Source organism: Oncorhynchus keta, chromosome 34 (genome assembly GCF_023373465.1).
Source record: "Oncorhynchus keta strain PuntledgeMale-10-30-2019 chromosome 34, Oket_V2, whole genome shotgun sequence".
Lineage (NCBI taxonomy): Eukaryota > Metazoa > Chordata > Actinopteri > Salmoniformes > Salmonidae > Oncorhynchus > Oncorhynchus keta.
This window is the reverse complement of record NC_068454.1, coordinates 60,083,872-60,093,714: the sequence shown is the minus strand read 5'-3', so window position 1 is coordinate 60,093,714 and position 9,843 is coordinate 60,083,872. Positions and strand designations below refer to the sequence as shown.

The 9,843-nt window shown below is 44.0% G+C and overlaps 1 protein-coding gene across 1 annotated transcript; it reads left to right on the top strand.

Moving 5' to 3' along the window:
• Positions 1–273: 273 nt before the first annotated feature.
• On the top strand, positions 274–5,555 carry ccdc105 (coiled-coil domain containing 105). The gene is made up of 8 exons (XM_035750849.2): positions 274–641; positions 855–1,142; positions 3,338–3,442; positions 3,693–3,858; positions 4,209–4,375; positions 4,449–4,544; positions 4,743–4,856; positions 5,036–5,555. Exons 1-8 carry the CDS (start codon positions 378–380, stop codon positions 5,231–5,233), a joined length of 1,398 nt encoding a protein of 465 aa, XP_035606742.1. The 5' UTR covers positions 274–377; the 3' UTR covers positions 5,234–5,555.
• Positions 5,556–9,843: the final 4,288 nt, after the last annotated feature.

The window sequence follows — 9,843 nt, the reverse complement described above, 5'->3', positions numbered from 1 at the left end:
TCAGAATGTACTTTTTGTAGCCGGCTTAGGAAAATTTACGCAGTAGGTTATAATTAACGTGGCAGTTGAGAAGTAGGATAAGGTCTGGAAAAGGGTTAGGGTTAGTTTTAAAAAACAAAAACTTTTGACGGAATTTTGACAAAAGCTGAATTCCATTTAGACATGACCGTCCCCCACAACTGACTGGCCTATTGTCCAATCACAAGCAGGACCGTGGTTTCTGGTTACTTGGAAACTGTTGCTTTGGAGATGATATTTCAACTCTAGTTTATTTGACCCTCGGCAGGTTGAGTTCCCTTTCGTAATTAGTCGCCTAATCAAAAGAGACTTGGTAGTTAAATATATATCTTTTTAAAAGAGGCTTGAGTAAATAGAATATGCCTGTTCAGTCAGTTCCCCTAGCCTCTGTGACGATAGGACCGCAGTCTTGGCGAGATGATACGATACACTCTATACGGTTAGCGGAACACTTGGTGCGGCAAACCCATGCAGGACGGCCGGGGTCTATCAGCCGTGCGCGGAGCTGTAGCGCCACCGCGTTTATCCGGAGGCGCACAAACACAATTGCAGAGGTTGGAAGTGGAGATACTCATGATGCTTTGTGCAAGAATAAACTCAGACCCCAAAACACAGGCACAATGGTGAGAGCATAATATTTTAAAGTTATGATGAATTAAATTAATGGTGAATGAATGTGCACTATTTTGAATCATGTGGGCTATATAAGCTTTAGCCTAAAATGTATGTTGGTGGTAATTGCTGTTTTGCGAAATAATGCAATCACAGTTAATGAAATTAAGTTATATATTGTTGTATATGTAGACTTCAATGTCATTATCTTATGTCATGTTTAGTTCCCATATGCTACCACCACCACCACATTTGTGGTCCCGTTTCCCCCTCCCTGCTTACGAGAGCAGTGTGCAGAGGCAAGTGTCGGGGTAGCAAGGGAGTACATGCGCAGTGTGAGGGAAATGGAGGGCGAGATACGTAGACAAGCTGGCCGGGTGGCACATGAATGCGTTAAACTGGAGCGGGAGAGAGGCCTCCTGGAGAGGATGCTGAGGAGCCTGAGGTGTGAAATGCTGATCAACAAGAAGAGTGTGGAGGGAAGGACCATAAGACCAGCTTCTACTGAGACTGTGAGTTCAGTGTGTGCAGTGCATGAGTCACAACTTAATTTATTTGTGTTAATTTCATATTTCCACCTGACCCCAAGTTATTCTGCCCAGTATTGCTTTGCTGGACTACATTAGGCCAATATGTATTCCAATCTAAATCAAATCAAATCAAATTGTATTTGTCACATACACATGGTTAGCAGATGTTAATGCGAGTATAGCGAAATGATTGTGCTTTTAGTTCCGACAATGCATTAATAACCAACAAGTAATCAAGCTAACAATTCTAAAACTACTACCTTATAGACACAAGTGTAAGGGGATAAAGAATATGTACATAAAGATATATGAATGAGTGATGGTACAGAGCGGCATAGGCAAGATACAGTAGATGGTATTGAGTACAGTATATACATATGAGATGAGTATGTAAACAAAGTGGCATAGTTAAAGTGGCTAGTGATACATGTATTACATAAAGATGCAGTAGATGATATAGAGTACAGTATATACGTATACATATGAGTTGAATAATGTAGGGTATGTAAACATTATATTAGGTAGCATTGTTTAAAGTGGCTAGTGATATATTTTACATCATTTCCCATCATTTCCCATTATTAAAGTGGCTGGAGTTGAGTCAGTGTGTTGGCAGCAGCCACTCAATGTTAGTGGTGGCTGTTTAACAGTCTGATGGCCTTGAGATAGAAGCTGTTTTTCAGTCTCTCGGTCCCAGCTTTGATGCACCTGTACTGACCCCGCCTTCTGGATGATAGCGGGGTGAACAGGCAGTGGCTCGGGTGGTTGTTGTCCTTGATGATCTTTATGGCCTTCCTGTGACATCGGGTGGTGTAGGTGTCCTGGAGGGCAGGTAGTTTGCCCCCGGTGATGCGTTGTGCAGACCTCACTACCCTCTGGAGAGCCTTACGGTTGTGGGCGGAGCAGTTGCCGTACCAGGCGGTGATACAGCCCGACAGGATGCTCTCGATTGTGCATCTGTAGAAGTTTGTGAGTACTTTTGGTGACAAGCCAAATTTCTTCAGCCTCCTGAGGTTGAAGAGGCGCTGCTGCGCCTTCTTCACGATGCTGTCTGTGTGGGTGGACCAATTCAGTTTGTCTGTGATGTGTACGCCGAGGAACTTAAAACTTACTACCCTCTCCACTACTGTTCCATCGATGTGGATAGGGGGGTAACTAAAACAAGAAGCTCCCGCGCTGAGGTCTGTTCAACGCTGGTCCGAACAATCTGATTCCACACTCCAAGACTGCTTCCATCACGTGGACTGGGATATGTTTCGTATTGCATCAAACAACAACATTGACGAATACGCTGATTTGGTGAACGAGTTCATTAGAACGTGCGTTGAAGATGTCGTTCCCATAGCAACGATTAAAACATTCCCAAACCAGAAACCGTGGATTGATGGCAGCATTCGTGTGAAACTGAAAGCGCGAACCACTGCTTTTAATCAGGGAAAGGTGACCGGAAACATGACCGAATACAAACAGTGTAGCTATTCCCTCCACAAGGCAATCAAACAAGCTAAGCGTCAGTATAGAGACAAAGTAGAATCTCAATTCAATGGCTCAGACACAAGAGGTATGTGGCAGGGTCTACAGTCAATCACGGATTACAAAAAGAAAACCAGCCCTGTCACGGACCAGGATGTGTTGCTCCCAGGCAGACTAAATAACTTTTTTGCCCGCTTTGAGGACAATACAGTGCCACTGTCACGGCCCGCAACCAAAACATGCGGACCCTCCTTCACTGCAGCTGACGTGAGGAAAACATTTAAACGTGTCAATCCTCGCAAGGCTGCAGGCCCAGACGGCATCCCCAGCCGCGCACTCAGAGCATGCGCAGACCAGCTGGCTGGTGTGTTTACGGACATATTCAATCAATCCCTATCCCAGTCTGTTGTTCCCACATGCTTCAAGAGAGCCACCATTGTTCCTGTTCCCAAGAAAGCTAAGGTAACTGAGCTAAACGACTACCGTAGCACTCACTTCCGTCATCATGAAGTGTTTTGAGAGACTAGTCAAGGACCATATCACCTTCACCCTACCTGACACCCTAGACCCACTCCAATTTGGTTACCGCCCAAATAGGTCCACAGACGTTGCAATCTCAACCACACTGCACACTGCCCTAACCCATCTGGAGCTACTGTATGGCTATGAGAAAAAAACACTTCAGATGATTGTTCTGTTTCCAGGGCAGAGACGGAGCAGACCATTTGCTGGAGTGTGAAAAGAGAGAACTCACTGAGCTGAAACAGGAGATGGAGAGCACTCTGAGGAGCACACTCGCCCAACTACAGGTGATGACATCTAACTGCTAGAGGCTGGGTTACTGTAAAAACACTATGACAAATGCTAATGTACACAGGGCTTTATAAAACAAATGTGATTGGTCTCATTCTCTCTTTTTATGGTTTTCAATGGATACAGGTGCCTAGGGTTATGATTATGCCTATTCAAGAAAGTTGTTGAGATATCCCCTGATTTGCTATTGATATACCCGTAAAAAAAAAGCCCTTATTTCTCTCTCTCTCTCCTTGCCGTGTATAGACCCTGGGTCAGTGCAGTAGGCAGCTGTTGGACTGTGCCAGTGAGAGAGCGCGTGTTCTAGAGCTTCTACCACACACTGGCTCTGGCTCTCTCTCCGCAGGGGGACGGGGAACTCCCTCCCAAGGCCTCATAAAACTACCAGAGCCAATCGGCCCCTTCACTCCAGGTGCTATGTCAATAACATACTGTACTAATGTAACACAGTTTATGGCACTGCATTGACGTCACCTTGTCCCATATAGTGCCTATTGTGGTTACACTTTGTTTTATTGTCAGTGATTCACCTAGTTTTTGTCTTAGACACGACATGGTGACAGTGTAATTACATAATAGTTACATAATAGCCACTCATTTATTTATTTGGGATTTATTTAAACCAGCAGCTGTAGGCTTATCATTTGCTAGTTAGCCCCACAAATTGCCCATTTCTACTATACACTCTTAGTGGATACTAGGCAAATATCAGCTGAAACAGGTCTGAAAAATAAAGAATTACCCACATCTTTCCCTTCTCAGAATGTAAGCAGGTTCTGGAGTCTTCCACTCTGGCTGTGAACCAATCACGGCTGCTACGAGAAAACATCAGGCAGATGATTGGCAATGCCATCGCCAGGCAAAAAGCTGCCCACCGTACTGTCAATGAAGGTCTGGTGAAGAAAATAGCTGAGACAGTCACTCTGAAGGTACAGCATGGGACATACGATAGTATTTAACATTTAAAAGTAAAAATAGTAAAACTCTCATTCTCTCACACAGCAAAATCTTACAATTATGTCTGCAGCCGCCAGGCAGGCCATTTTCCGCAAACAGAGGCAGCTGAACCTCATTCGTCACAGCCATGACAGAGCACTGGTCAGTATGTGAGTGGAACTGTCTGTAAGCTTTGTCATGGATAAGCATGTGCATTGGAGATAGTGTCTGTATCTGTGCTGATTTGGTAACGAAAGAGCCACTAACATTGGTGTAATGGTTGGTTGGTTGTAATAATGTTGATAGTGGGTGACTTCACTACTCCACCCCTATCTTCCTATGTTGTCATGTGTTTTCCAGGGCCCTGAGTACAGTGGGGATATACTTTCCAGAGAGAAACTGAACAGGCCTATAGTAAAGGTTTACCACAGACACCCTGGGACCCAGTTACCTGAGGCTGCTCATCTCATACAGGTAACTAACGACCTTCCTCTAAAAATGAACATGAATGACTGTAGTAGACTTTACTGTAGTAGATTCACATTTCTGTGCAAGTCTTCCATTGACATCAATGCATGATTTATGCAATTGTCGAGTTAAGTGCTTGCTCTCATGTTTGAATTCAGCCCTCTGAGTCTTGTGTTTTTTCTCAGGGTCGTTCTGTGTTGAGACACTGCCTGCTGTCCTCTGAAGAGGAGCTCTCCAGGCTGCAGGGCACGTGTCTGCAGCTGGTGGCCAACCTGCACGGCAAGAGGGCTGCAGAGCAGGTGGACTCTGCTGTGGTCAGGCTGCGGCGGCAGCTGGTCGACAGACGAGCAATGCCCACTTTCCTCCAACAGGGGTTGTACTAAACTCATTATGTAGTGCATGACTCAATTCATCTTTCCTCAATGTTTCTTCTGCTCCAATGCATTTTGAGAAGTAGATGAGAGGAATCAAGGAAAAAGAAGAGCCCGAATCTATAGTTGTATACAAACGGCATGTGTGTTTTCTCCTGGATATGAAGTGAAAGATGGACCAATGTGCTGAAAAGGGGACCATGTAAACAAGATATTAGGAAGGTGTTTTTTAACCTAGTCATGTGTGGCATACCAGCGCTCGATTAACCACATTTCTGCATTACACCATGATTGTGTACTTGAAATAAACAAACAATATTTCTCTGCAAAGTCAGCCCCATTGCTTATTGTGTGGGAGTCCCTGAGAGCATAAATGTGCATGGGTTTCATTGGCATGTACTTGATCTCCTTGTCATACTGCCATTTTGTACAGCTTGGCATCTATATTGCGAATTGAATATGTTCAGCATAGACTGCATTAGAATCACAAACAGTTTGCTGTACTGTTCATGCTCAACGTCACCTGTGAATATATGTATACGGTTAAAGTCCAATCTCCATCGCACCCTCCTCTTCAGTCCGAGTCATAAGACGGCAAGTTACTTGACAGTCCTGCCTCTAAACTATGGGATGATTCAATAAGCCTCTTCTTTAGTGAGTGGTTACAGAATACTTGAATAAAGGTCCTCTATACATGTCAAAGCAGTACTATAGATTTCAGCAATACATTTCTGTATCTTCCTTGCAATACACACTATTTAACTGAATACTCAGATAGTTTGTTTCTACTTTAGTATTTGTGCAAATTCCAATGTACACTTTTACAATCAGCCATGGCGGAGGAGTGACTTCAGTCTTATCACTGGGCGGATAATGTCCTCATTGAATCAGATGTGTTGGGGTGGGGAGATAATTAAGGAAGCCTCTCGTTTTCCTAGATACTATCTTCAGAACTGAGCAGACGATGCATGAAGAGAGAGAAGACTAAAAGTACTGGCATAATACCATAGGTTTGTACAGACGCATCCCCCAAAAGGACCACATCAACACATTTGACTGGATAAGAGAAGGTTGCAACAAGTTATTGTTGTTTAGATGAACTAGATAACGATAAGACAGAAAGGTCTTGAGGAGCTGGTAAAGCAGTCAAATCAAATGGAATACAGGATATTGTCTTCGTTTGGAGAGAGACAAAAAAAACAAGTGATGTTGCAGCTTCTATGCCATCTGCTTTTACTGTGTCTGGTACCATCTGTGGGTAAGTGGAAGAGAAAGGAGTTAGAAATGGAATGCTTATATTGCAATGTATCATATACTGTGTTTGTGTGTGCATGCATGTGTGTTTATGGGAAAAGCTAATTGGTGTTTAGCTTTGTATATTGACTTGTGCATTATTACATTAACAGCATTGTTTAAGCCACTCCCACCCATTTCCATCATAAGACTGTAGCTCCTTCCTTAGGTAATATTGTCAGTGAAGATTATCAATCAAAAATCTCTATTATCCTTCAGTCCCTGCGCCAAACTTTCATTTTACTTTGTTCTTAGTGTAATCAATATCTTTCTCTTTCAGTTCCTCTGTTTTGCTTCACCTGTGTCTTCCCTGCCATCTCCCCACTGGACTGTATCAAGTTCCCTCAGAAGTGTCCTCCAGGTCAGCTATGTCTGTCCAGCAAAGATGTGGGGGAGCGCGGTGAGAGCTCCTTTAGTTACATACATTGTGTTTGTGTGCCCGCATGTTTCTGCTTGAGTATGTCCACCTGAGTGTGTAAAGCTCAGTTGTCCTGAGTCTGCACAACTCTGCCAGGACCTAGGATCAAGAGAGACACTCAAGTGTTTTAGTACTATATCTCTTGACACAATGATGAAAATAATCATGACCTCTAAACCTTCAAGCTGCATACTGGACCCTATTCCAACTAAACTACTGAAAGAGCTGCTTCCTGTGCTTGGCCCTCCTATGTTGAACATAATAATCGTCTCTCTATCCCCCGGATGTGTACCAAACTCACTAAAAGTGGCAGTAATAAAGCCTCTCTTGAAAAAGCCAAACCTTGACCCAGAAAATATAAAAAACTATCGGCCTATATTGAGTCTTCCATTCCTCTCAAAAATTTTAGAAAAGGCTGTTGCGCATCAACTCACTCCCTTCCTGAAGACAAACAATGTATACAAAATGCTTCAGTCTGGTTTTAGACCACATCATAGCACTGAGACTGGACTTGTGAAGGTGGTAAATGACCTTTTAATGGCATCAGACCGAGGCTCTGCATCTGTTCTCGTGCTCCTAGACCTTAGTGCTGCTTCTTTTGGAGAGATTGGAAACCCAAATTGGTCTACACGGACAAATTCTGGCCTGGTTTAGATCTTATCTGTCAGAAAGATATCAGTTTGTCTCTGTGAATGGTTTGTCCTCTGACAAATCAACTGTAAATTTCGGTGTTCCTCAAGGTTCCGTTTTAGGACCACTATTGTTTTCACTATATATTTTACCTCTTAGGGATGTCATTCGAAAACACAATGTTAACTTTCACTGCTATGTGGATGACACACAGCTGTACATTTCAATGAAACATGGTGAAGCCCCAAAATTGCCCTCGCTAGAAGCCTGTGTTTCAGACATAAGGAAGTGGATGGCTGCAAACTTTCTACTTTTAAATTCGGACAAAACAGAGATGCTTATTCTAGGTCCAAAGAAACAAAGAGATCTTCTGTTGAATCTGACAATTACTCTTAATGGTTGTACAGTCGTCTCAAATAAAACTGTGAAGGACCTCAGCGTTACTCTGGACCCTGATCTCTCTTTTGACGAACATATCAAGACTGTTTCAAGGACAGCTTTTTTCCATCTACGTAACATTGCAAAAATCAGAAACTTTCTGTCCAAAAATGATGCAGAAAAATTAATCCATGCTTTTGTTACTTCTAGGTTAGACTACTGCAATGCTCTACTTTCCAGCTACCCGGATAAAGCACTAAATAAACTTAAGTTAGTGCTAAATACGGCTGCTAGAATCCTGACTAGAACCAACAAAAATAGATCATATTACTCCAGTGCTAGCCTCCCTACACTGGCTTCCTGTCCAGGCAAGGTCTGAGTTCAAGGTTTTACTGCTAACCTACAAAGCATTACATGGGCTTGCTCCTACCTATCTCTCTGATTTGGTTCTGCCGTACATACCTACACGTACGCTACGGTCACAAGACGCAGGCCTCCTAATTGTCCCTAGAATTTCTAAGCAAACAGCTGGAGGCAGGGCTTTCTCCTATAGAGCTCAATTTTTATGGAATGGTCTGCCTACCTATGTGAGAGACGCAAACTCGGTCTCAACCTTTAAGTCTTTACTCATATCTTCAGTGGGTCATATGATTGAGTGTAGTCTGGCCCAGGAGTGTGAAGGTGAACGGAAAGGCTCTGGAGCAACGAACCACCCTTGCTGTCTCTGCCTGGCCGGTTCCCCTCTTTCCACTGGGATTCTCTGCCTCTAACCCTATTACAGGGGCTGAGTCACTGGCTTATTGGTGCTATTTCATTTATTTTTTATTTTTTTTATTTTACCTTTATTTAACCAGGCAAGTCAGTTAAGAACACATTCTTATTTTCAATGACGGCCTGGGAAAAGTGGGTTAACTGCCTGTTCAGGGGCAGAACGACAGATTCGTACCTTGTCAGCTCGGGGGTTTGAACTCACAACCTTACGGTTACTAGTCCAACGCTCTAACCACTAGGCTACCCTGCCGCCCCATACCGTCCCTAGGGGGGGGTGCGTCACTTGAGTGGGTTGAGTCACTGATGTGATCTTCCTGTCTGGGTTGGCACCCCCCCTTGGGTTGTGCCGTGGCGGAGATCTTTGTGGGCTATACTCGACCTTGTCTCAGGATGGTAAGTTGGTGGTTGAAGCTATCCCTCTAGTTGTGTGGGGGCTGTGCTTTGGCAAAGTGGGTGGGGTTATATCCTTCCTGTTTGGCCCTGTCTGGGGGTATCATCGGATGGGGCCACAGTGTCTCCTGACCCCTCCTGTCTCAGCCTCCAGTATTTATGCTGCAGTAGTTTATGTGTCGGGGGGCTAGGGTCAGTTTGTTATATCTGGAGTACTTCTCCTGTCTTATCCAGTGTCCTGTGTGAATTTAAGTATGCTCTCTCTAATTCTCTCTTTCTTTCTCTCTCTCTGAGGACCTGAGCCATAGGACCATGCCTCAGGACTACCTGGCATGTTGACTCCTTGCTGTCCCCAGTCCACCTGGCCGTGCTGCTGCTCCAGTTTCAACTGTTCTGCCTGCGGCTATGGAATCCTGACCTGTTCACCTGGACGTGCTACCTGTCCCAGACCTATTATTTGACCATGCTGGTAATTTATGAACATTTGAACATCTTGGCCATGTTCTGTTATAATCTCCACCCGGCACAGCCAGAAGAGGACTGGCCACTCCTCATAGCCTGGTTCCTCTCTAGGTTTCTTCCTAGGTTTTGGCCTTTCTAGGGAGTTTTTCCTAGCCAACGTGCTTCAACACCTGCATTGCTTGCTGTTTGGGGTTTTAGGCTTGGTTTCTATACAGCACTTTGAGATATCAGCTGATGTACGAAGGGCTATATAAATAAATTAGATTTGTACAAATAACAC